Source organism: Mirounga leonina, unplaced genomic scaffold (assembly GCF_011800145.1).
Source record: "Mirounga leonina isolate KUSES-001 unplaced genomic scaffold, KU_Mleo_1.0 Mir_418, whole genome shotgun sequence".
Lineage (NCBI taxonomy): Eukaryota > Metazoa > Chordata > Mammalia > Carnivora > Phocidae > Mirounga > Mirounga leonina.
The window spans coordinates 1,544,665-1,571,468 of NW_023270739.1; the positions used below are offsets into that span (position 1 = coordinate 1,544,665).

Consider the following 26,804-nt stretch of genomic DNA (forward strand, 5'->3'; position numbering starts at 1 on the left):
AAGGACAAAACCTATGTGATCATCTCAATAAAGGCAAAAAAAGCATAGGACACAAGCTCACATCCCTTCACAGAAAAAAGAAAAACAAGACCCAACCATTCGACAAACTAGGAATGTTAGGGCTTTTCCTCCACTGGATAAAGGGCATCTCTGAAAAACCCACAGCTAATATCACATTTAATGGTGAAAAACTCAGCCACTTCCCAATAAGAACAGGAAAAGACAAGGATGTGCACTCTCCCCACTACCCCCCAACACTGGAGGGTCTGATCAGGTGTGATCAGGCAAGAAAAGGAAATAAAAGGCATCCAGGATAGACAGGAAGAAGTAAAACTATATTTACAAATGATACGATCTTGGATATAGAAAATACCCCAAAAACTCATAAAACATCTATTGGAACTAATAACTGATGTTAGGCGGCAGGATACATGGTCAGCATACAAAAATCAACTATTTCTATACACTAGCAGTGAACAATCCCAAAAATGAAAACACGAAATAATTTCATTTACAATAGCATCGCAAAGAACAAAATACTTAACTAAATTTGACAAAAAAGTGCAAAACACGGAGACTGAAAACTAAAACCTCACTGAAAGAAACAGAAAAGATCTACCTGCGTGGAAAGACATCCTGGGTTCATCAACTGGATATTGTGGTATTGGGAAGACGGCCGTGCTCCCCAAACGGATCTGCAGAGACAGCACGATCCCTGTTGAGATCCCAGCTGCCTTTTTACAGAAATCAACAAGCTGATTCTAAAATTAATATGGAAATGCAAGAGACCCCAAAGAGCCAAAACCATCCTGAAAAAGAAGAACGAAGTCAGAAGACTCACATTTCCCGATTTCAGAACTTAGTACCAAGCCACAGTAATAAAGATAGTGTGGTGGGCGCCTGGGTGGCTCAGTCGGTTAAGCGTCTGCCTTAGGCTCAGGTCATGATCCCAGGGTCCTGGGATTGAGCCCCGCCTCGGGCTCCCTGCTCAGCAGGAAGCCTGCTTCTCCCTCTGACCCTCTCCCCTCTCATGCTGTTTGTCACTCACTCGCTCTCTAAAAAATAAATAAAATCTTTAAAAAATAATAATAATAAAAAAATAAAAAAATAAAGAAATTGTGGCATTGACATAGGCCGATGGAAGAGAATCAAGAGTCCAGAGATAAACCCTCACGTTTATGTGCAATCGTTTTTTGACAAGGGAGCCAAGGCAATTCAGTAGCGGAGAGAATGGTCAACAGATGGTCCTAAGTCTGTGTGGAGTCATCAGGGAAGGTTTCCTGGAGGAGGGGACAATGAAGGAGAAATGAGAGCAGACAAGCTGGGCAGCGGGGACTCGTTCACATGGTCTCCACACCTTCTTGTGAAGCTCCCCTGGGCCTGGAGGTGAGGAGGGCACGGTTTTTTGTTTTGTTTTGTTTTGTTTTAAAGATTTTATTTATTTGACAGAGACACAGCAAGAGAAGGAACACAAGCAGGGGGAGTGGGAGAGGGAGAAGGCCTCCCGCGGAGCAGGGAGCCCAATGTGGGGCTCGATCCCAGGACCCCGGGATCATGACCTGAGCCGAAGGCAGACGCCCAACAACTGAGCCACCCAGGTGCCCCAGGAGGGCATGGTTTTAAGTCCACTTACAGGGAAAGAAACTGGGGTGAGTTACATCATTGGCTTGACTTCCCAAAGCTGGGACCTGCATCCCCTCCCTTACCCCTCCCGAAGGAGGCCCTTATTTACCTGCCCTCTTTCCACTACCCTACAGCTGCCCAGATGGAGCTGTATGAAATGCACAGGGGCATTTCTCCCTCTTCAGGGATGGCAAAGAGCAAAGATATCTTGACTCTCTGACTCCCCCTTAATATATTAACTTAATTAGTTTGTTCTAAGGTGATAGCTTTCTGTTGTGTACTTCTGAACTTAACTCACCAAATTAACATCTGTGAATAGGATTTGGTTATGAATTTTAATGACTTCCATTCATTCACAGTCCAAACAAATTACATATTTGGTGCTCTATTTAATATGTTTATTGCCATTTTATTGTAGTCATTTGCAATAAAACAGCATAAAATATTAATTTAAAGAGGCAATCCCATGGATTATCTCTCAAAGTGGCATACACAGAATGTTCTTCAAAGGCTGTACAATGATACTCATCATTCCCTAAAGATATAATGACCTGGGGGCGCCTGGCCAGCTTGGTCAGTAGAGCAGATGACTCTTGATCTTGGGGTCGTGAGTTCAAGCCCCGCACTGGGCATAAAAAAAGAAAAAAAAAAATACAATGAACTGATTTTTACAGTTACAAATGGCCCCAGAACAGAAATGAACCAAGGCCTTTTATAAAGGACATTTTTATGGGCGCCTGGGTGGCTCAGTGGGTTGAAGTGTCTGCCTTCGGCTCAGGTCATGATCCCAGGGTCCTGGGATCAATCCCCACGTCGGGCTCCCTGCTCAGTGGGGAACCTGCTTCTCCCTCTCCTTCTCCCCCTGCTTGTATGCTCTTTCTCTCTCTCTGTCAAATAAATAAATAAAATCCTTAAAAAAAAAAAAAAGGACATTTCTAATATCCTTCTTCGATCTGCTAACGGAGAGCTCTGGGGGCCAAATGCTCTGTGAACACAATCTGGAAGGCATCTGTTCAAGACAGAAGGCCAAGGGTGTTTCCCCCACTCTGTACTCGGGTAGTTGGCTCTAGAAATCCATGAGCTAGGTGTGTTCTGTTTTTTTGTTTATTTTTAAAGTGTTATTGGACAGTACAGAGGCAGAAGTGGTTCTGAACACAAGACAGGCAAGCTGAAAGGCACTGCTGGGGTCGTCTGGCTAAGGGATTGATAACAGAAGCACACGGGGCCTCAGGCACGGCCACCGAGGACCTGCCATCAGCCAGCACACCCCAAGGGCAGCACCAGCGCTGACCTGCAGGCCAGGCCGAAAGCGCAGAGCAGACAACAGAAGACTCCGAAACCCACCTGGGCCCCTCGTCTGAGAGCTGAGGTTCTCACCAGCACCCCCAAGACCCCCCCACCCCCGTAGTCACTGCAGGTGCATCTCCAGCTGCCTTCCCCGGCGGGCCTCAGGCTGCTGGGGTCACACCCACGGGCAGGAGTGGGTCACACCAGCCCATTTTCACAGTGTGTAAAGAAGGGAAATTTGGTACATTTTTGTTCCAGATCTCTTCGGGAACACTGTATTTGAACAGACGCTGCGTTCACGAAGTGCTTCCAAAGCGGCTCTTCAAGGGGACACCACTTGTGTATGTGTCTGGGTGGGGAGGCAGGGGTCTACAGCCGCACTGTCCTGCAGGCTGGCCGGGGCCATTTAAATTCACATCCGTTAAAATGAAATAAAGTTAGAAATTCGTGCCTGTGCTGCACCAGCCACATTTCAAGAGCTCGAGAGCACAATGGGCAGTGCAGACCAGCAGACCACGTTTATCATCGCAGAACGTTCTGGAAAACAGGGCCCACCTTTAGCTGCTGGGACACACCCAAGGTACGGACTCCCACCTCCTTAACCACCTCCTGACCGTGTGCCAGCTCGCCCTCAGCTCCACCCCCAGCCCCCCAGCCCCTCCCAGCCAGCCCCCATCAGGTGCTCTGGGAACCAGGTTTCGGCACACCTCCCTCCCCCACATACTTCTTCCTGCCGGTCTCAGCTTCCTATGCCTGCTGTAACTAATTACTACAGACTCCATAGTTCAAAACAGCAGGAGCTTACGATCCTATACTTCTGGAGGTGTCAGAGGCTAAAAAGGGTCAATGGGGCTGTGTTTTTTACAGAGGCTCTAGGGGAGAATCCATTCCTTACCTTTTCCAGCTCCTCGGGGCCACGGGCATTCCCTGACGTCACTCCAACCTCTGCGTCCTGCTTCTGTCCTCAAGCCTCCTCTCTGACTTTGATCCTTGTGATGACACTAGGCCCACCCGGATAATCCATGCTCTTTCCTCCCCATCCCAAGATCCCTCACTGAATCACATCTGCCAAGTCTCCTTCACTATGTAAGGTGACATGATCACAGGGACACTGACATCCCTGGGGGCCATTATTCTTCCTGTCACACACTGCCCTCCTTCACTCTAGGCCAGGAAGAAAGAGGGGGTCCCCAGCATCTGTCTCCCCTGTAGCCCCACAGCCCCTACAAGAGGACAATGAAGAGTCCCCATACCCAGATGGCTCAGGAGAGGCAAGTGACAAGTCCGAGGTGGCAGGTGGGCATCCCCCAATGCCCTCACCAGGACACCGTCCAGAGTCTCAATGCTCAAGCTTTCAAATTGTATCAAGTCCCACCAAGGGTCTTAAAGGTCATCAGATCTGGGTGTAGGAAAACAAACTGCATGCAAGCTTCCAACAAGAAATGAGTCTCTTACGTGGGACTGAGCAAACCGCTATCTGGGACCCACCACCACCCTCCAGACCCTGGTTTTCCGCACATTGTGTGGACCAGACCCAGCTGCCCCACGTAGCTGTCAGATAAAACATCTCCTTTGTCTGGCCTACAGCCAGCAGCAGAGAACACCAGGATGGACAAGGTGCTCACAGCCAAGCAGTAGAAACACCTGGGGAGGCTCCCCACGGCAGCCTGCTTGGATGGGCTGGTGAGGCAGGAGGGCCCTGTATTCAGCCTAGAGCATCAGGGAAGGCTTCCTGGAGGAGGTGCCACTGGATGAGTCTCAAAAGAAATGAAATTGGCCCAGAATCCTTTACAAGGAAATGTTAAAGTTCACACCATCCAACTCATTCACTCTAGAAATAAGTTAACGAGCTGAGATGGGGAGTGAGTTCAAGGTCACGTGGCTAATAAGGGGTGAGATCAGTCAGGAAGGATAGGACATGCTGTGATATGAACGGTCCCTGATCCAACAGCTGGACCTGACGGAAGTTCATTTCTCAGTCCTGCTCTGCGTCCGGTGTGGGCATCCACGGGAGGCACACTGTGGTCAGCTGGTGAGGCAGGCGGGCATCTCCACCCAGCTGCTGTCACCACAAGGCAGACCGTGAGCTGGCTCCCAAAGCCCCCTCCTGATGGGACCTGCCTCTTGGCCGCCCCTGCCTCACTGGCCAAAGCAAAGCACATGGCCGTGCTTTGCTTCAAGGCTGGTGGCACCCATTCTGCCGTGGCTTAAGTCCTGCCTGCCGCTGGGTCCCCTGCACACGGATGAGAATCCCAGGGACCCGGTCCCCTGCCCGCCGCTGGGTCCCCTGCACACGGGTGAGAACCCCAGGGACCCGGTCCCCTGCCCGCTGCTGGGTCCCCTGCACACAGGTGAGAACCCCAGGGACCCGGTCCCCTGCCCGCCGCTGGGTCCCCTGCACAAGGGCACGTAGACACATACGGAATCAGTGCTCCCGCCTCCAGGAAAAGCACCTGTTTCAGGTTCTCCGCAGGGGTAAGGGGGACTGCTGGAGACAAAGGTCTGGGCACAGCCTCCCTGGGACATGAGCGTCCCACGGTCCCCCAGAGGAAACCAGCAGTCCACATCCCGGCTCACTTACTATTGCAGACTGACGCCAAACTGCTGGGTAGGCAGAGGGGGCCGTGGTGGCGGTGTCTTGGCAGGAGGGGGCGACCTGCCCTTGTGCAGCTTCTGGAGCTTCTCATCATACCTGCAGACACAGCAGAAGCACGGCTCTCACCTTGCAGGGGAGGAGCCTCGGGCCGCGGGGACCAGACGCCCCACGAACATCTATAGGACACCCTCGTCTCGTCCTTCTGGGCCCACATGCCACACCGCCATCCCACACACATGCACACACACACACTCTCCCCCACTACCATGGTGTTCACACAAAAGGCAGAGAGGATAATCCAACCCCAGCAAATGTCCAATCTCTCCTGCCAACGCTTGGCCAACATTTCACCCACGTGTCTGCACAAAGGCTTCCCTCTGCTGGAAGCACCCTTCCCCACCTCTTGACCCAGCCACCTGTCCCCTGGAAACTCACTTCTTCCTGATATTCCCTTGCCACCAGTCCCCTCCCCAGCTATTGTCACTGACTTGAGGCCCCCCCACCACCTGGAAGCACCCCGGGGGCAGGGTCACGCCCCACATGGTTCTGTGTGCCCAGCTTCTGGCATGCGACTCGGCGCCCAGGAGAGCTCAACATCTCCCCTGCCCCTGCAAGCCTGCCCACCTCCCTGCAGCACGGGAAGGGCCCTGCTCCCTCCAAGGAGCCCCCGGAGAGGGAGATGCAAAGGGCCGGGGGTCCAAGACCTGCCCTTGCGTGGCTGTGGGGCCAGCCGGCCGCACGCCTTCCTCTGCACCCCACGGGAGAGACTGTGGAGCGCGGATCCCCGCTGCCATATAAACTCAAGTAGCAAATAGGCTTTCGAATAGGCTTTCAGCAAAAGCCACCAGGTGGGCTGGCTTCCAGAGCACCTGCGACGCGCCTGAGAACATCACATTCCGTATACGGCGTTATCCACACGCCCGAGAAACTCCCCTGACCCTCTGCTCCCAAACACGGTAAACTCCAAGGCGGCGAACAGCAGTTACCGCGATGGCTTAATATTTTTAAATCAGTTTGCCACGGGGGGAGGGAAGGGCCCCGCGTCTGCGTGCACAGCCTGCGGCAGGCTCAGCTCCCTGAGTCAGCACTTAGCATCCCTGCTGACGCCGCACGTCTTGGGGCCAGATCTGCGGGGTGCACGTTTGGAGGCGCAGCCTTCCACGCTAATAACGGGATGGGCCGAGGCCCATGGCATCCCCTGCGGTGTTTCCACCCCTCTCGGGACGGGGTCCGACTCACCGCAGAACCTCCGGGGGGACGATCAGCTGGTCGTACTTGAGGTGTTCGTGGAGCTCACTCAAGTAGTTGAAATAGATGACTTTTTTCCCAAACTTATGACTGAAAAAGCAGAAGCAGGAGAATAAAAATGATGAGACGGAGAGGCCGTGCCGGGGGCGGGGCGGGGGCCGGGGCTGCGGGGAAGGCGACACAGGCGCTTCTCATGTAAGAAACCATTAAGTGCTGACACCAGTCGAAACCCGAACATAATAGAAGCAGCGCACGTCTGCAGATCTTGTGCTTTCATAAGAACTTGGATGCACCAAACACTCGGGAGAGTCTCATCTGCATAAAAATAAAGATCTGCCTCCAGTCTGAATCTGCCACGAATCTGCACGTACGGGAGACAGTGGGGAGGGGCCCGGAGGGCTTGCGGTTTCTGGCACCGGGGTGCCTTCCCGCTGGGGCACCCCCTCTCTGCGAGGGTCACACAAGGCGCTGCCTGCTTTCTCTCCAGGACGGTGTCACTCAGGAGGCCAGCCTGGAGCGAGCACCGTGGACACCAGCGCTGGCCCAATCCGCGCCCCCCACCTCTCAGGGCCTCAGTCTCCCCCTCGGAAACGGGTTCTCCCTCTGAGCGAGACTGTCTGGGAAAACGTCCGCTGTCCCACACCCGGTACCCACCACCTGGGACTGCTGCCACCAACGAGCCCGCTCCCTGAGCTGCAGAGCGGGGACAAGAACAGGATCCAGCGGGTGAGGAGTCACACGCCCGGCCCCGCACCTGCTCCTGGTAAGCGATCACCGCCTGCCTAGCTCCTCGTCGTGGCTACTGGAGGGTCGCTGGCACCCACAGAGCGGGACGGATTTCACGGGCACGATGTGGGGAGTTGGGACACATGCATACGCCGTGATGCCATCACCACCGTCATGGGAACAAGCCGATCCATCGTCTCAAAAGTGTCCCTCGCATCCCCTTGCTTTGTGTGTGTGGTTAGAACACTCAACACGAGATGTACCCTCTGAACACATTTTCAAGGGCACGACACTGTGTCGTCAACCGCAGGCTCCAGGCTGGCTGTCGGGCAGACCTCCCGAACCTCTTCCCTGGTGTCTCACGGAAGCCGAGCTGTTTTATCACGAGCCCGCCTGGAGCTGAAGCCCGCGGGAGGCCCAGCCGCGTGCACTGGCTCCCCCTTGTGGGTGAGCGGGAATCAGGCCAGGTGCCCGGACCCCTAGCCACCTGCCCTCAGGGGCAGAGGGGGCCTGGCCATTCCGCATGCATGGCCGGCCTGCGGGGGGACACAGGTGTCAGCTTCTGAGCTGCAGGGAGGCCTCTGGTGCCAGCCCCCTGCCCATGTAGGAGCACCCTCCAATGTTTGCTGTGTTTCTTCTGCCTGACCCCCTCTGGCTGACCAGACACTTGCTGGTCACCGGGCTCTGGAGGGCCGATGCAAGCCGGGCCCTGCTTCCTGCCCCTCATGCCCCGGAAAGGCCTCAGGGCAGTGCATCCCGGGGACGGCAATGCAGGTGTGTGAGCAATCCCCAGGCCCCACCCCCAGAGGGTCAGAGTCAGAGGTAAGAGGCCAGGCCCGCGGACATTCCTGTTCATTCTCGGGCATTGGGGAGCCTCTGCACTTGTTCTCTTCACTTCCAAATGAGGACTCTGGGGCTCAGAGAGGTCACACAGCTGCCTGAGGCCACACAGCCAACAGGCAGCAGAGCCCAGTCCAGACTCCAGGGTCTCCAACCCTGATTCCCGAGGTTCTCTCCTGGCACCTGTTTATGGCCATGCCTGAGGCAGGATAAGTGGCAGAACCACACGGGCTTGAGCTAGAATCCCAGCTGAGCCGTGACTTAACCTCTCCGAGCACCAACCTCCTCCTTTGGAAGAGGGAGAATACAGCTGACCTCACGGGATCGTTTTGGGGTGCTGTGCACCTAAGGTGTATAAGAAATTGTGATAAATTAATCACAAAAGGGTAGTAAACAATTTTTTAAAACGATGTTAGCAGCAAACACTGAGTATCTGCTAGGGCCAGGCAGGCCTTGTTAGAACACTCTGGGTGTACAAGGCAACGAACTGTGGCAACGACAAAATGAGTGCGGCGACACTGGGGAAACCAAGGCAGAGGGAGGCTGTATCTCCTGCCGGGAGGACTGGGTGATCAGAGGCGGGGCAAAGACAAGCCCGAGCTCCCGAACCACCACAGCATCTGGGCTGCCACACGACGGGGGGGATGATTATTTCCCCGAGGACTCAGAGAGGTTTCTAGAACTCTGAGAGCTTTGCTAAGGTGAACGACAACGCCAATGAGCAGAAGAACATCCGAACTGTCTTCTCGGGCAGTTGCGTCACCGGCACTGGCTTCCGCACAATGTCAAGTACAGCACCAGCAGGCTGGTCCTGGCTAAGCAACAGAACAGACAGACAAAATCCCAGCTTCCTAACAGGAATGGGTCTGCGGCGGAAGGACGGGCAAGCCGTGGGAAAACTGGCGGGCAATTCTCCTACGACGAAAGGAACTCTAGCCACGGAAGTCTCTCCCTGCGTTAAACGGGAGCAGACTCAGGTCTGCTATTCCAGAAATTCTCCAAGCAGAGCCTGCAGATCTGGGAGCCGCATCCGACCACCCTGGCAGGGCCACACGGGCCACACTCTCTAGAATGAGTGCTGGTCTGAGTTTTGTGAGTCCTTGCAGTGAACCACCAAACCTGAGGTGGTCTTTGAGACCCCCGACACAGGTGCATAAAGTGGCCAGGGTGGGATTTAAAAATACCAGGTGCAAAGCTCACCAGTATCATGAGCTGGTGTTCCCATTCAGGACTTTCAGGACCGTCAGCCCCATGCCCGCCATAGCCACGGGGTGGGCGGCGTACCCGAAACACATGGGTGCCCCAGAGATGAGACCTCCACAAAGCCACATAGGGAGAGCCATCCCCCCGCCCTAAGCCCGCGGGATGGAGCCTCCCGCCCCAGTGAGGTTCTTGCTGAGAATGCCACATACCTGATGAGGGGTTTGAAGATGGTCCACAGGACCTTGATGAAGTTGGTGGGGTGCACAATGTACAGGGCCTTCAAATTCTTTTTGTACCTAAGGAGGGAAGCGTGAGATGACTTCAGAGCAACAAGCCCTACACCCTAAGGTGAGTAACCACGAAGCCTTAACCGTGAGCTTAAGACAACAGGGCCAATTTAAGAACACTGAACCAAAAGCTGAGGGGGGAAATCAGGACCTCTCGTTTGCCACTGCCGACTTCACGGTTTGCACCCACACCACGGGGTATGGGGCACCCACTTAAAAAATGGGGTGCCACTTGGCTTGCTTGCTCCCCTCGTTCCAGAATAATTCAGTCCAAGGCCATGAGGCTGAGCCAAGGAGGTTGGCACCACCCCCGGGGTGGAGACAGCGAGGGCGGGCAGGGTGGCCGTGGCCCGGCCGGGCGTCGTCTGAGGGGAGGAGGGGCGTCCGCACAAGCCAGCGTGCGGTCAGCCAGGGGGACGCCGGCCAGCTCTTACCCACTCACAAGAGCCGACTGACTGTCAGAATTCCAGGCGTTTGGGGAACCAGTGGTGAAAAACATATTAAATAATATAAACACATAATTGAGTAAATCATACTAAGCACCAAAGTAATAAATATTCAAAACTCATCACATGCTCATTATTTTACTCCTTTCTATGCCCTTTACACTACTTGTCTGCTGCATCTGAATAAGGGAAGTCCATACCGAGTGTCCCCCTGATCTGCGTCCAGTGGCATCATGCTGGTAGCTTAAAGCTGGCCACAGGGGCAGGAGACCCACCCATGTCACAAGCCAGCCTCCCCAATCCCGAGAGCTGGGCATCACACGTGGACCAGGGTGCCTCCTGGCCAGACCTGGGAGTAGGGGGGGCGGGCAGGGGAGGGGCAGAGCCAGGGGAGGTGAGCTGGAGCCGCTGGGTGTGTGAGCAGGGCTTCCTCACGGGGATGCACGGGATGGGAAGGGGTGCGCAGTGGCGGGGTGGTCCGAGAGGGTAACACGACCAGTGAGATCAGTCAGATGCTGGGCGACGGAGAGGTAAGCACATCAGCAGGGTTCTCGCTGCCAGAGGGGAGGGGGACAGATGCAGAGGGAGAGAACACCAGAGCGAGCCCTGAGCTGCAGGGAACGGCTGTAGGCATCGGGGGTGAGATTTCCCGGCAGAAACAGACAAGTGTGGAAACACCCCAACTGTCCATGCATAGGGCCTGGGAGCCAGTCACCCCAAAAGCAACAAGCACACTACTTCCAGACCCTGGCCCCTGGACAGCACCCGCACTGAAAGGAACCAGGGCTCCTAGACAAACAGCAGACCCCAGGGCGGGCGGAGAACAATGTAAGGTGTGCCTGAAGCCCCTGCTTGTGCGAGATTCTGCAGGGGCAGTGCTCAGCGTGACGGGACACATCTGAGGGTCACAGGAGCCAGGCTGGAAGGGCACCCACCTGGCCGCATTTGAATCTGAACATTAAACACAGTCGTGGATTAGAACCCATTGAATGAAACAGGAAATCGCAAGTCCACATTGATATAAATAAGCCGGAAGTGTAAGCTCTTCCTTACGGTAAATTGCCAATAGTTCCAAGCACCATTTGGCCCCCATCAGAGTTCTCACTGGGCCGAGAACGAGCAATGGAGGCAAAGGCTAGGACATGACACTCTGATGAGGAGCAAGTATCTACAAAGTATCTCCCAAGGAAATACTAACTAATTACAAAAAGAAAGGCTCTCAATGCAGAGAGGGGGAGCTGCAGTGACTTGTGGGTGGTCCAGGGTCCCAGAGCACTGTTGCCACCGAGTCCATCCTGATGTGGAGGTGGCTTCCCGGAAGGGGGTAACAACACTCGTGTGTGGACTGGTTCTCCCTTAAAAGGAGCGACCTGGCAGAACAGTCTGGAGAACCAGGAGTCAACAGCCAAGAGGAAAAGAATGCAGGAAACCCACCAGGGTGCAGCGAGAGCAGGCAGAAACTCTTGTGGTACAAATCTCACCAAACTGGATCTGGAGCTCCGCTTGCATACCCCTGGTGATGGGGAACTCACTACCCCCAGGAGACACTCCACTGCTGGTTTTGATGCCTAGAATGTCTGTCCTTTATGATTCAATCGAGCCAAGGTCTATAATCCTACCCCCACCTCCTGGTCCACCTTTGTGGGAAGTAGGAGACAAGTTTGCCTCCTTCCTTTTGATAATTTATCTGTATCGGCTCAACACAGGGGACATATGCATCTCCTCCTGTTAGCCTGAGCTTCTGGAAAAGGCCACTTTGAACATGTCATTCATATTGCCTCCTAAACCAGGGCTGGCGTCCTTAGCACACCCCCAGCCCTTTGCCACCTCCCTCCACGATTCCCCAGGCGAATCCCCCAGTCCAGCCCTCCCCCAGGAGAACCTCAGGCCACCTTACTCTTTCTCGGGTCAGCCACCTAGCAACACCCTGCCCATCCCTTCCAGGGGCTGCTCAGAGGCCGCCTCCTCCATCTGGCCTCTCTGACCGCCCCAGCTGGAACGCTGGCACCCACCCCTGGCCCCACCTGGCTGCTCCACCTTCCCTCACGCAGGGGATACAGAGGTGGGTCAGGGGGTTGCAACAGAGCACGGGGGGACAAACACGCTGCTCTGCAGACACACTATGTGCTCAGGGACAGTGACGCCGCGGGGGAGGGGCTGTTGATTCTCCAGGGACAACCCAGGAAAGCTTCACGGAAGAGGGGTCGGAGCTGGGGCCTGGCTGCCTCCATCTCGCCTGGTACTTACGGTGTCAGGTAAATGACCGCAAAGTGCGGCAACAATCCTTTCCCTATAGGACACAGGACAGAAAGCCAAGAAACTCCTCCGAAGAGTCTATGGACCCAAAAGACAGGAGGGCAGGCTCTGAGAAATCAGGCACTCCCGGCCACCATCCCACCTACTCAAAGGTCTGATAGGAAGATTTCCACCAGAGGTATGAAGGGCCTTTGAGAAGGGACACCCAGAGGATACCAGGATATCCACACAAGGCCAGATAGGGCAGCCTATTAGCCAAATACACTACAAAGTCGATGGTTATGCACGAACGGCGTCACTCAAGAAAACATCTACCAGCTCCACGCTGTGTGCAAGAGGTGCGGTGCGTCAGGTGGGACAGGGAGACAGGGTCTCAGGTGGGGCCCCAGCCCTGCCACAGAGCAGGTGAGGGACACAGGGAGAGACACCTGCCCTCTGGGGCCTGTGTGTCCTCACCTGTCCAGCACGCTGCCCACCTCTCCGACAGAGACACCAGAAAGCCCCTTGTACACTGTAAAGTGTGGAGACAGCATGAGGGGCATCTGGAAGACAGCTGCGTGGTCGTACTCCTTTGCCACATTTCTAGACCAGGGTCAGTGACCTAGGGTACACGGGCCACATCTGGCCGGCCACCAACTTTTGCACAGCCCAAAAGCCGGGAAGGGCTCTCCGTTGTTAAGGGTTGGAGAAAAAAATTAAGAGAGTAACAGTTCAGGATATGTGAAAATGACACGAAATTCACATCCCGGCGTCCATAAATCAAGTTTGACCAGAGCCCGGTCCCACCTGTGTGTTTATTACCTGTAGCTGCTCTTGGGCTACGCCGCAGAACGAGAGTTTCAACAGAAATCCGAGGGCCCGCGAAGCCCAAGTACGGACTGTCTGGTCGCCCCTGCCCTGGATGATGAGGCTGGACAGAGCCCCTGCCCGGAGGCAGGTGACCCCACCCACCCCAAGCTCCTTCAGCCTAGCTCCCCGCCTCCCGCAGCGCAGTCACGACCCCTCCTCTCACCCGGGCTCCCCACCACTCAGTGCAATCCTGGGCCCCCCTCCACCCCCCCAGGGCTCGAGCGCACACACCTCCTGTCAAACTCCTTGTAGGTGCTCTGCAGCCAGCCCAGGGACGGCTTGTTCCGGCTGTTCAGCCCGTGGTGGAAGTAGACAACGGTGTAATCACTCTCCACGTACTGGTCCAGCATGTGCTTCAGGTACCTGGGCACAAAGCACAGACTCGGCTTCGAAAATCACCCTGTCACTGTCACCGAAACCAAGGATGCTTTCCCCAGAACAGAAGCCGTGGTGGTCCAGTGGGTGCCAGCCCCACCAGGTCACAGGGGGACCCATCCAGGGCCCGTGGGGGCCCACCTGCAAGGGGGCCCCGTCCTCGTTTGTTAGAGGAGGCTCAGAGAGGTTGAGCCCTGAAGGTCACGGTCACCCAGCTAGCAAGCGGATGTGACAGGCCAAAAAGTGGTCCAGAAGAGACATCCACATCAAATCTCAGGAGCCCGTGAATGTGACCTTATTCGGAAAAGGGTCTTTGCAGGTGTGACTAAGGCAAGGCTGTCGCAAGTGGGTGTTTCTCCTAGATGATCCAGGCGGGCGCTAAACATACCACCTGTGTCCCAACAGGACAGAAAAAAAGGGAAATCACAGGGCGCCTGGGTGGCTCAGTTGGTTAAGCGACTGCCTTCGGCTCAGGTCATGATCCTGGAGTCCCAGGATCGAGTCCCGCATCGGGCTCCCTGCTCAGCAGGGGGTCTGCTTCTCCCTCTGCCCTCTTCCCTCTCGTGCTCTCTGTCTCTCATTCTCTCTCTCTCAAATAAATAAATAAAATCTTTAAAAAAAAAAAAAAAAAGGGAAATCACAGAAGGGGGCTGTGTCTGAGGAGAGAGGCAGAACGGAGAGTGACGGGGCGCCCGGCTCCTGCCAACACCTTGGGTTCGGCCTTCTGGCTGTGAGAATAAATGCACTGCTTCACACCACCCAACTGCAGTGATGAGTTAGTAGCAGCCGGCGGGAAGTAAGAGAGGCCACGCTGGGATGCGAACCCAGGACAGACCCCGAGCCATTCTGCGGCGTCTCTAGGAGCACGCAATTCCTTCCTTCCTGATTTAGCTCTGAGCGTTTTTTCTCGTGAACATAAAGCAGAGTCCTGACTCTGCCCTGCTTCTGTCACATGACCACACGCCGCAGTATGAGTCCCGCAAAGCTCCACGATCCCCTCCAGCCCTAGGCCTCGTCCAGCCACCCGCAGGAGGACAGCTCCAACGTCCCTCGTCATTTTGGCAGGGGCCGCCGACATCGAGCAGGTCAGACCGGGCTGCCCGAGGCATCACCTAAAGCACATCTCGTCCTTAATTCAGCCCGGCTCCCGTGACCCCGTGGCAGGGAGTAGGGCTGCTTTCGCTGGGTGCCCTGCCAAGGCAGCCTGCCGGGAGCTCTGGGTCCAATGGGTGTGGGCCGGGTGCTCCTGGGGACAAGCGTCCGCAGCACAGCTCCAGGAGAAACACCCAGCAGCCCCTGCCTGTCTGCAAGTGCTCAGCGGCTCAGGACACCGAGGGGGGATCTTTATCTTGCACAAAAGGATGTCAGCTTCTCCTCTGCTCGTCTGACTATAAGCATCATCAGAGCGCCCTCGGCCCAAAGCACTGACTCTCTGAACAGCAGGCTTTGCACGAATTTTCTCACTTAATCCCCACCACAGCCCTGGAGGCAGGCACTATAGGCCCATTTTACAGAGCAGTCAACTGAGGCCGGCCGAGGAGAATCAGGAAGGGGTAGAGCCGGGATGTGAATGGAGCAGTCCACTCTCTTGCCCACGCTGTCCTGCCCCCAGAGAGCCACGCACTCTCACCTGTCGTCTCTGATGTATAAACCCAAGGCAAAGCTGACCTGATGTGTCCAAGGTTTGGGCTTATCTGTTGGGGAAGCAGGCCCAGCGCCCAGACACTCTCCAGCGCACTTGCTCAAACACCCTTTGGACTAATCCACCGGGGAACTCTTCACTAAGGCCATCCTTCTGTCCCCCTCGAAGACAGAAGCCAGGCTCAGATCTGTAAGTCCACAGAGCACCCGCACTGCCAGGAACGCCTCAATCCTGCATGGATGGTCTCCTTTGCATTTCTCAACTCTTGGGAGGGGAGACCAGGGGAACGTCTCCGGTCAGCTCACTTATCCACACTGGACACCTGGACACTTCCGGTCCAAGCAGGCACCCTTCCCCTGGCCCAGCGCGCTCCCTGGTTCTTCCCGCGAGCAAGCCGAGCTCTCTCCCTGTCCGGGTACATCTGGCACTCGGCGTGCTCAGCGCAGGAAGTCATTAACTAAATTACTGGTTGAGCTTCAAAGACACGGACTTATTTCTTCACCCACTGCAAAAATAGGAGCGCACATCTGGCCACAAGAAAGCTACTGCTTGGACAGGGAGAGGGAGGATGGTGTGTGCGGTGGCAATGTTTTCCATGGAAACATGGAAAAGACTCCATCTTGGCGCTCTTCCTAGCAAGGCCAAGAAGCCCACAGGGCACCTTTGAGGAAATTAGAAAAAGGTGCTCCTTTCTCTAGATAGACACCCTCCAGCATTGGGTGAGAGCAGCGGCAGCTGGATGGCAGCCCATCACTGTGTTGCCCTTGTGCAGTCAACAACCTACACAACTGTTCACAGAGGCTGTGCTGACCACTTCCTTCTGGAAGTGAAGGTTTCTGAGGCAGGCACATGAAAAAACACAATGTACCCGTTATTGTCAGAGGTAGTTTTGTTTTTGTTTTTTTTGGATTGAGGTGAAATTCGTAACATAACATTAATCATTTTAACATGAACAATTCAGTGGCATTGAGCATATCCACCATGTTGTGCAACCACCACCTCCATCCAGCTCCCAAGCATTCTCATGGCCCAAAAGAAAGCCCATAGCCATGAACGATTACCCTGCCTCCTGCAACCTCCTGCTTTCTGTCGGGGATCCTTCTGTCTTTACAAGGAAACAAATCCTGAACACCTCCTGGCCCAGCAGTGTACCTTCAGGGACATTTGACCCGCAGGTCATGGGTTTGTGATGCCGCAGAAGGAATAATCTGGCAAGGGACCCGTGTTAACCTTGCAGGACCCCAGACAGGAGCTCTCCCTTACCCGGCACCCCTCTCTCTGTGTGCCCCGCATGTGCGAGCATGCTGGAGGGAGGCCAGCACCACCCAGGAGCGCCAGCTCGCTGCCCGGGGTGACCTCATGGACTCCATGGCAGATCTTGCCACCCAGCAGCAGTGTGGGCTAAAGACTCCTGAGCCCCTGTGGCCAGCAGGGTTCCTGCTGCCACCCTGTATTTCCCACTGCTGTCAGAAGATCCTTTAACGGACCAGACTGGAGGCTTGGGTCAAGGGGATTCTCACAAACCACCCCCAAAGGCTCTCACGTGCTTCTGGGACCCGCTCATGCTTTCATTAGAGCTGGGGGCTCCGGGCACGGCCACTGCGCACTATGCCGTGGGTGGAGAAGTGGGTCGGCCGGAACGGTCAGAACCGGGCATGGGAGCAGTGCTGGGACTGCGGTCAGGACGCACCGACCCGCCCAGCACCTCTCACGAGGCGCAGGCTCCCACCAGGAAGGAGGCACCGGAAGCAGCATACCAACACCCAGAGCGTCCAGACACCAGCAGCAAGGGACAAGACGGAGGCGGGCACCAACGAGACTTACTCCAGCAGACGCCTGTGGTTGAGCTCGTGCGACGGGGGCATCCGGCAGCAGCTGAAGGTGATGACTCGTCTTCCAAAGCGGTCCTCTCCTGCAGGAGCAGACACGGGCGTGAGCCCCAGCAGCACCCAGGGCCACCTTCTCGTGGAACAGCCCCAGGCGTTCACGGAAAACGGGAGCCTCCCGAGCAGCCCCACCTGACCTAAGAGGCACAGGCGGCTGGCAGGTAGCAAAGACGGCACCTGCCGAGTGAGCATCTATTATACGACGCTGTGTACAGGAGCGAAGCTCACATTCAGCACCAGCCCGCACGGAGAAGCTGGGGCCTGGCGGGATTAAGTCCCCAGTGCAGAGCCGCACGGCTGGCCAAGGGCACCCGGGCTGGAACCCAGATGCATCTGGCTTCACAGCTAGTGTTTGGCCACCCTGCCCACTGCCTCCTCCCCACAGAATCAGAGTGTCGCCCTGAGCACCCCCAGGACTCTGGGCCTTGCAGAAGGCTGGGGTGGTCTGGGGGACAGTCACCCCTGGACATGACCTCACAGGGTACAGGAGTCCTGATGCTCAGTGCTGGCCCTCAGCGTGGCCCCAGGGACCCTGCAACTCTCTTGACACAGTGGTGCTCACCACATGTGGGACAGCGCAGCGGGGAGGGAGGTGCTCCCCAAGGGCCGGTTCCTGTCTGATCATCTGTGTCCCCAGTACCCAGGCTCGTTGCCCATGCCTGTCCTCAAATTATGTCCAATAATCTGTCACTGATTGACTGAAAGACGGATTCTAGAGCCTGAAGAAAGCAAATACCTTTCTAGAAATTACATCACTTTAAACTCACTTTCATTGTGAAGAAAGGATTTACAGCTGTTTCCAGGGGTTTACTTAAAACGAGAGGATGAGAGCAGGGCTTTCCCACCCCCTCCAGCTCTGAACCGAACTAGTCGGGACAGCATACACGCTCGCTCGCACGCACACACGCGCGCCCACAGGCACACCCACGTGCATGCTCGTGCCCTGCCCTGACTGCACACCCAGGACGGCTGCTTGTTACTGAGGACACGTCTGGATCTTCCCAGGAGCCCGGAAGCTACTCTGATACTCAGAATTCCTGAGCTGTTCCGGTTTCCAGACACAGCACCTTCTCATTTCCGAGGCTCCTTAGGGATTCTGCTCATGCCCCCCATGTGTCTAGAAAGCCCCTGTTTGGAAGGACTGCACCGGAAGCCTCACCAAATGGGGGCTTTGGGCACAAATCCTTCAATGGCTGTGCCCAGGAGGGGAGCGTCTCCCACACAGTTTCTAGCGTCTGAGGCCAGGGTCCCGTGGCCAAGCTGTGTCTGTGCTCACGTGTGGGGCACGAGGGAAAAGGACAGTGTTGCTTCTCAAGCTGGGATCTTCTGTGTGGCTACCGAAGCAACGGGAATTAATGTCCCCTAGAGCTGGGAGAGAAAGTTAGCGTCCGTGATGAAAGGTCAAGAACCCCGAGTGGCGTTATCATCGTCAATCAGGCCAAGTGGAAAGTCTCGGGATGTACTAAATAATTTGGCAAATGGAAGACTAGGTCAACAAGCGTTCACTGGAGGCCCACTGTGCACTCAGCTGTGGGAAGAAGGACCAGACATGGCCCTCGCCTGGCCCCACCGTCATGGGCAAAGGACAGTGATGTGGGGACGGGGTCTTCGCCCAGCTCCACAAGCCCCTGAGAAACCGGGGGGCTCCAGCAGCCAGAGGCTATGTCTCCAGTGCCTTCCACCTAGCTGGGCTTAGGCCACACCTCACAGGCGAAGGGCTCCATCCTCCACAGAGCGGTCCTCACTTCAGACAGCAGCTGCTGGTCGGGGGTCCCCAGGCCACCCCAATTCTGACCAGCTGGCTACAAATCCAGAGGTTCCCACGACCCCCTCACGAACGGTAATTCACTAGCTCACTTGCATTTTATCATAAAGGACACCAAGCAAGACCAGCAAAAAAGGGGAGACGCAGGGGGCAGGGTGGGAGGGTCCTGGACATGGAGTCCCCCTACCCTCTCCCCCTGCAGTCAAGCAGATCGACACGTCACCAACCACCCAGGGCACATGGCTCCAGAGCCCTTTACTGGTTTCATCACATGGGTGTGGCTGACGGAGTCATGATTCAATCAATACGCAGCTCGGTCAATCGATCAATCCAGATCGATTCCCTGGCAATGGACTGAACGCAGTCTCTAGCCCCTGGAGGTCACAAAGCACTGACCCTCTGATCCCGGTTGGTCCTTCTGGCTCAGCAGCCCCGTCCTGAGCTGTCTTGGCAGCATACACGACCCGGGGTCCCCTGGGGGCCTCCTCTCTGGCATAAACCAGCAGGAATCACAAAGCTGCTATCACTTGGGAAATTTCAAGGATTTAGAGGTTACTTCCCAAGAATCAGGGACAAAGGCCAGACACGTCATTTACCTCCCCGTGTCGCACGACCCTGCACCCCCACCATGACCTACTGTGCCAGAGGGTGCGCTGCAGGGCTGTGGAGGGGCTGCCACCCAGCAGGCCAGAGACGCAGAGGCCAAGCTCCAGAAAGGGAAGATGAAGCAGGAACTGGGGCTACAGGCAAGGCCTTGCTGAGGGCAGAGCGGACGTCTGTTCACGGGACTCCCCGGTCGGCTGAGGAATAGCACGGGGTCTGACACAGACGTGCCCCCGCGGGCTGCAGGTTGTCATGGGAAATGATGGTGGAAGGAGAGGTCAAGGCCACAGGGATGAGGACACTCAGGGTTTGACTTTACCCAGCTGACACTGGGGAGCCAGTGAGGAGGGGAAGTAAGGGACACCATCTGATGGGTCATTCCAAAGGCCCTTCGGCCACTGGTGGAGGGAGGCCTGGAGCAGGGCGTCCCAAGCAGAGACTGTATGGTGGAAGGGAACGAGGAGGTGGGGGACAGAGACCTCCAGGACTGGGGAGGGGCTTGATGTCCAAGAATGCCAACCCTCCAGGCAAGGCCAGGATGTGGCACGTCTCCATCAGACACCAGCACCCTGCCCTGCTCAGACCACAGGCCCCGCTTCCCTCCTGACCCTGGTTTGCCGGTCTGCCGAGAGCGGGTGGGAGGGGTTCCCGGCCTGTCCGAGCCCCCCAGACCCGTGGCTGCTGAGAGGCGCTGTGCTGGCCAGGCGAGGGGACGTAACACTGCGGCTCAGGTCAGCGGGCCCAGAGGGTGGAGGGCATGCAGAGACAAGGCAGGTCCGGGGCAGAGTCTGGACTCCGTTCAGCCAGCGATAGGGCATGAGGGGCACTGAGCCCGCCATGAGCCCTGTCTATCCACCATCCGCAAACAAGGGTGAGGAGCATCCCTGGCCAGAGCACAGTTCGGGCAAGCCAGAGGCAGACACACGGAAGGGGGCTGGGAGCCCAGTGCCCACATCTGCCCCAGTCCCTTCTCATGCTGCTTGTATAAAGCACTGACTTGTTCACTCCTTCACTGCACGAACACTTAACTATGCACCTACTGGTTGCACAGTTCATCAACTTGCAGGATGCTGAGCTACCAGTGAAGGCTTTATACTTCCCTCAAAATCAAAAGGGCAACTAACTTAGCATTTTCTTTTCACGTCAACAGATTTCTAAATGTCCCCGAAGCTAACATCCCAGCATTACTCAGACTGGACAGACTCACGAAGCTTACAGCGAGTGTGGCGGTGGGCATGCTGGGTTTGTGAAAAAGGAGAGAAGGACAGGCTGGGCCCTGGCTCTGGGGTCAGAATCCCTGTCCCCTCACAGCCAGGCAGCCCCAAGCCAGCCTCTCTGCCGCTCTGCAGATACAGGCTCAAAAAGTGGCTGGGAAGGGGCACCTGGGTGGCTCAGTCGGGTGAGCACCCAGCTCTTGGCATTGGCTCAGGTCATGATCTCGGGGTCGTGGGATTGAGTCCCGCATCAAGTTCCACGCTCAGCAGGGAGTCTGCTTGAGATTCTCTCTCCCTCTGGCCTTCCCCACACTTTCTCTCTCTCAAATAAATAAATCTAAAAAAAAAAACAAAACACTGGCTGGGAAGGACTGAGTCAGTAACTTCAATCAAGTCTTGGCATAGCCCTGGCATACAGTAAGTGCTCAATAAATGTGACCGTTTCCACAGGCCAGAGCTGGGTGTCTCCAGGCATGCTGTTTCATTTACACAAGAGGGAGCTGAGGCCCACTGGAGCGGGGTTCACGCTCACAGCTGGCCGGCTCCGAGGGCGGCACCCCCAGCCTGGCGGGCACAGCGCCCTCCGCCCCTGAGCACCCCGCGACGCCCGCGGGCAGGCCTCCCAGGCGGCCCAGAGGAACCCCCGGGACAGCCAGGCCTCCCACTTACTAAGCAGTCAACGCAGCACCCGCATTAATGGTATCAGTCAATATGAGTAAATACCCCTCCGTCATTCTCCGCTAACACAGGCCAGCGTATCGAAAACAGGCTTCAACATGATATAATGTGGAAGGAAATGAAAACTATCAATAAAATGCAAATTCTGTGAGGCATCAGTTTAATTCATGACCCCTATTCCTCCCCTCACTGTGCACCACTCAACATCGCTCACTGTCTCCGAGACAGGGGAAGCCCAGTTTATGAATAAAGGAACGGCTCCCGGAGCCATCGCCGGGAACGCACTCCAGACGATCCATCATCTGCTCTGAGTGAAGGACGATTAAAATGCATAATAAAGGCAGTCGCAATCTAACCAGGAGTGATTTGGGAGTTTGTCTCTTTGGGTTTTTGTTTTAAGGCTGCTCATCTTTTTTTGCAGAAATAAAAGGAGACATGAAGGCCCATTTTGTCTGCATCCTGCAGGGAAGGAATCTAAACTGAGGGGAAAGATACAGGTCTGGGGCGGCAACCTGTCATCCAGGAGGACCAGATCCGCCTGTCCCCCCCTTCTCTTCTCTCTCACCACCTCTGCGTCTCTGGATTACACCTCCAGCCTCTCTGCTCCTCGGGCCCAAACCCACCCCCCGCCTACCCCGCTCTCCACCCTTGTCATGTCCTTCTGGGCTCACAGCCCTGGCCCCAGACTGAGCTCCAGACGGTGACCACTTCTTAAAATGCTGAAATCAACTTTATTTACAAAACACTATCTTAAAGAATTACAATTCTACAAAGCTTCTATTTGGCCACGTGCACACCCCTTAAATATAGACAGATCATTCAATATTACTTTGTACAACACTCCAATTTCTAGCTGCAGTTCTGCATGTCCAGCTCTGGGGGAAGTGACACCCAGAGAGGAAACTAGGGGGGTCCCCCTGGTGGGGAGTGAGGTCTGCTCACGCCCAAAGTAGACCCCTTGGCAGGAGTCAGAGGGTGGCCCACGTGGCTTCCCAGTGGAGCAGAGGGAAGGGTTCTAGGTGGTGAACTGTCCCCCAGGCGAGCCAGCCCCACAGGAGCCTGAACCAGAGTTAGGGACGAGGGGACAGAGCCGGATGCCCGGGTGAGGCTGGGAGGAGGGGGCAGGGGACTGACCCTCAGCGAGGGAATGCCAGGGGCTCTCGCCAGGTGCTCTGATAGAAAAGCCAGTGGTGGTTTCGGGGATGCTGATTTCTCTCTCCTTAACTGGTGGTTCCTCCGGGTCGGAGTGTCTCGATCTCCGTTGCTCTAGTTCTTTGACAGTGAGGTCTATCTCAGCCACGTGTAGAGCTGTCTCTGTCTGGCTCTGCTTCAGCAGCCTCTGCCTGACTCCTGAGGACCTCTGGCTGGGCTGGCATCTTTTAAGGGGGGGTCTGAGGGCCTCAGGTGTTCTCTAAAGATAGTTAAATGTCTCAAGAAGCTGGCGTTTAAGTGAGAACTCTGATCTAAAACGGGAGAACTCTCCAGAATCTGAGGACTGCCACCCAAGCTGTCATCACTCATAGCACAGAAACCCGTAGCTTGAGGACAGGCTCAAGCGTTCCACCATGATAACCTCAGAGCATCTCTGGAAGAATCTGCCCACAGCTCAAGGCGCCCACAGACCCTTAACGTTAGGTCCTGAAGGACCCACCACAAACCACGGGGCCACCACAGCCTCACTCCAGGAAGGAACCCTGTCCCGGCCCCAGGCCCCCAGCCCAGCAGGTGGAGATGAGGCAGGGCCCTCATCTCTTGACTGAACTCTCATCCCACTCTGCTAGGGCCCCTTCCCAGTCGGGTTTCAGCTGGTCCTCCAGCCTGACGTTGAAAATCTCTCTCCACAGCATGAACTCAGACCACTGTTCTTGCTCCTATTGGGGCCCCACGCAGCCATCATCGGCACCCCCCACACGGCGGCAAGAAGGGTCACTCTAAACCACAAGCCCCATAGTGCTGGCCCTCTGCCTCACGTTTCCCAGAGCCCCGTGACGAAGTGTAGACTCCTGAGCACACCCTCGAGGTGCTGAGGACGTGGTCCCGCTAAGAGGCACCTCAACGGAAGTACAAAAAGATCTCATGGGAAGCTGTCTATACGCAATGCGCTTCATCCGTAAAGGGATGAAGGGAAAGGCATGGAGAAGGCCTACCTACCAACGCCAGTAAGGACAGAGCTGGCCCAGCTGGCCCGACTACATGAACGTCAGACGTGGCTGTCATCACGGGCGCATGGCCGGACGTAAAGGAGGGCACTTCGAAACGATGCAGAGGTCAACACATGAAGAAGACACAACAACCCTAAGTGTATGTGCCCCCAAAAACAAAGTGTCCAGACACATGGAACAAAAGCGGACAGAATCAGAGGCAGAAACTGACAAATTCCAACCATGGGCGCTCTGAGCAGCCCTCAGTCAACAACTGATAGACGTAGACACAGAAGCAGAAGGAGGCAAATCTAGACAATACCACTCATCAACTGAACCTGACAGAAATACGCAGAACATTCTGCCCAGCGCTGCGGGATACATATGCCTCTCGAGCGTGCAAGGGACATCCGCCTAGACTGCTCATGTGCAAGGCCACCGCTTCTCAGACTTTTAGGTCTTGGAACCCATCGATACTCTAAAAAATTACTGACGTCCTCAAGGACTTGTTTGTTTTTTTTTTTTAAAGATTTCATATGTTTATTTACATATATATAAATAAATAAATTTATTTTAGAGAAAGACAGAGCATGTGTGAGCTGGGGGAGGGGCAGAGAAGGAGAGAGAATCCCAAGCAGGCTCCGAGCTCAGTGCGGAGCCTGACACGGGGTTTGATCTCATGACCCTGAGATCATGACCTGAGCGAAACCAAGAGTCAGTCGGAGGCTCAACCAACTGAGCCACCCAGGTGCCCCGGTCCTCAAAGAGTCTTAAAATTTTTTAAAAGGTGGGTTATTTCTATAGAAATTGACCATACTAGTAACCTAAAAGAGAAAATTTTAAAATATTTATTCATTCATTTAAAAATAACCCATTGCAGGGGCGCCTGGGTGGCTCAGTTGGTTGAGCATTTGACTCCTGACTTCGGCTCAGGTCATGATCTTGGGGTCGTGGGATCGGGCCCCACATCAGGCTCCACGCTGAGCACAGAGTCTACTTGTCCCTCTCCCTCTGCTCCTCCCCTGCTCATGCACGTGCTCTCTCTCTCCCTCTCTTAAATCAAATTTAAAAATCTTTAAAAATAATCCATTGCATATTAACATAAATAATGTATTTTTTATTCTTATGAAAAATAACTATTTCCTGCCTTCCTTTTGTGGGCACCTGATCTGTGCTCCCACACAGGGTCCAGCAACCATCCCTGCTCCCTAAACCTTAAAGGTTCTCCAAAATGAACATCTGGGGCTCGAAATGGCTGGCCAGCTGTCCAATCCCCAACCTCTCCTTGGTCCTCTGCATGGAGCATGCACCAAAATACTTGCCATTTGTGTCTTGGGGGCCTCCCACTACTGAGAACCATTCCTCTGTTTCATCATCACCTTGACAAGATTCCAGCTCCTTGGGGCTAGGGACTAATGTTTATGGAGCTCAGCGCAGGGGACAAAGAGGTGAGATGTTAGGGTCACTGCCTATGACAGCTAATGCCATGTGTCACCTCGACTGGGCTCAGGGAGTCCCAGATGGCTGTAAAACATTATTTCTTCGTGTGTCTGTGAGGGGTGTTTCCAGAGGAGAGTAGCATTTGAACCGAGTAAAGAACGCCCTCCCCAAGGCAGGAGGGCGAATCCAATCTGTTAAGGGCTTGGATAGAACAGAAGGGCAAAGGGGTGAATTTGCCGTCTGCTTGAGCTGGGCTATCCACTTTCTCTAGCCCTCAGATACTGGGGGACACCAGCGCTCCTGGTTCTCCAGAGCTTGGGCTAGGACTTAGACCAGAGGCCCTTCCTGGGTCCCCAGCTTGCAGATGGCAGATCCTGGCACTTCTCAGCCTCCACTGTCAAGCGAGAGCCAATCCCGACTATAAACCTCCTCTCGCGTGGACCTCTCTACATCCTCCTGGTCCCGTCCCTCTGGAGGACCCCGATGTCGTCAGCTGTTTCCAAACACAGGCAGGAGCTTTGGTTCCTACTGTGGCTTTCACTGTGGGGCCACAGCCAGCTGGAGGGAAGTGGCCCGGATGAACCCACCCTGTGCCACGGGGCCCACATGGCACGGTCAGTGTTCCTGGGACCACCCAGCTGTGACCCACCTGCCACCTGCAGGATGCCGTGCCTGGCCACGTCGTAGAAGGGGTGATTCATGCTCAGCACGGGGTCCTGGCCAGCCGAGGGCACCACCAACGGCCTTCTCACTATGCTCAGGGCAGCTGCCTGCTCCTCATCTTTCCGCAGCTCTATGGCAGACAACGAGGATTAGAGGAAGTCAGCTGTCTTCTCGAGGAAGAAGGGCAATGAGGGGGCCTCCTGGGTCTTTTTATAGGATAGTCACCATGCCTTAGCTGTGCACCCACTATGCGCCCATCTCTGCTGTGCTCCCACTATGTGCCCACCTTTCCTGTGCACCCACTATGCGTTTGCTCAGTGTGACCCCACTATGCATCTGCTTGGTAGTGTGCCCACCCCTCCTGTGCACCCACTATGCGCCCACCTCTGTATGCACTGAGCCTCCTCAGTGTGCAGAACCATGGAGGGATAAAATGAGACCTCGGGGCTGAATATTGCCCTCCACACCGACAGGAGTGGAAACGGAGGCTCAGACACGGGGAATGAGTGCCCAAGGTCACACTGCTCATGGACAGTGGAGTGTGGACTTGAACTTGATTCCCAGCTCCAAATTCCAACCAACCCAAGCCCTCCTGGACGATGTAGACACTGGTAGCCAGCAGGAAACCACAGCTGGGCTGAGGGCAGAAATGGGTTACTGTGCTATGAAGGAGGACAAAGGACGGTCTTCCAGTTTAATTTCAGTAGAGGGGGTTCCTTTGTGCAAAACAAATCAACGCTGAAATGTTTTCAGCTGGAAAAAGAATGAGACCTTCAAATTTCAGGCTAGACTTTGGTCCCCAGATGCACTGAGTGGAGGAGTGTTCCTCCAAGATTCATGTCCGCCTGGAACCTCATGATGGGACCTTATTTGGAAATAATGTCTTTAGAGATGAAATGAGTTCAGACACGGTCATACTGGATTAGGGTGGACCCTAAATCAGATGACTGGGGCTCTGGTGCGAAGAGAAGAGACACAGACACAGGGAAGAAGGCCACATGAAGCATCCTGACAGATAAGCAGTGGACAGTCCCTT

The 26,804-nt window shown here is 55.3% G+C and overlaps 1 protein-coding gene across 1 annotated transcript in view; it reads right to left on the reverse strand.

Moving 5' to 3' along the window:
- The window catches only part of ARHGAP8 (Rho GTPase activating protein 8), a 45,408-nt gene extending 19,602 nt beyond the window's left edge, over positions 1 to 25,806 (reverse strand). The window contains exons 1-6 of the mRNA XM_034987327.1: positions 25,755 to 25,806; positions 17,203 to 17,290; positions 13,593 to 13,724; positions 9,733 to 9,819; positions 6,746 to 6,844; positions 5,492 to 5,602 (exon numbers count right to left, since the gene is read on the reverse strand). Coding sequence (XP_034843218.1) covers positions 5,492 to 5,602; positions 6,746 to 6,844; positions 9,733 to 9,819; positions 13,593 to 13,724; positions 17,203 to 17,290; positions 25,755 to 25,806 — 569 coding nt within the window. The remainder of the gene's footprint in view (positions 1 to 5,491; positions 5,603 to 6,745; positions 6,845 to 9,732; positions 9,820 to 13,592; positions 13,725 to 17,202; positions 17,291 to 25,754) is intronic.
- Between the last annotated feature and the right edge of the window lie 998 nt (positions 25,807 to 26,804).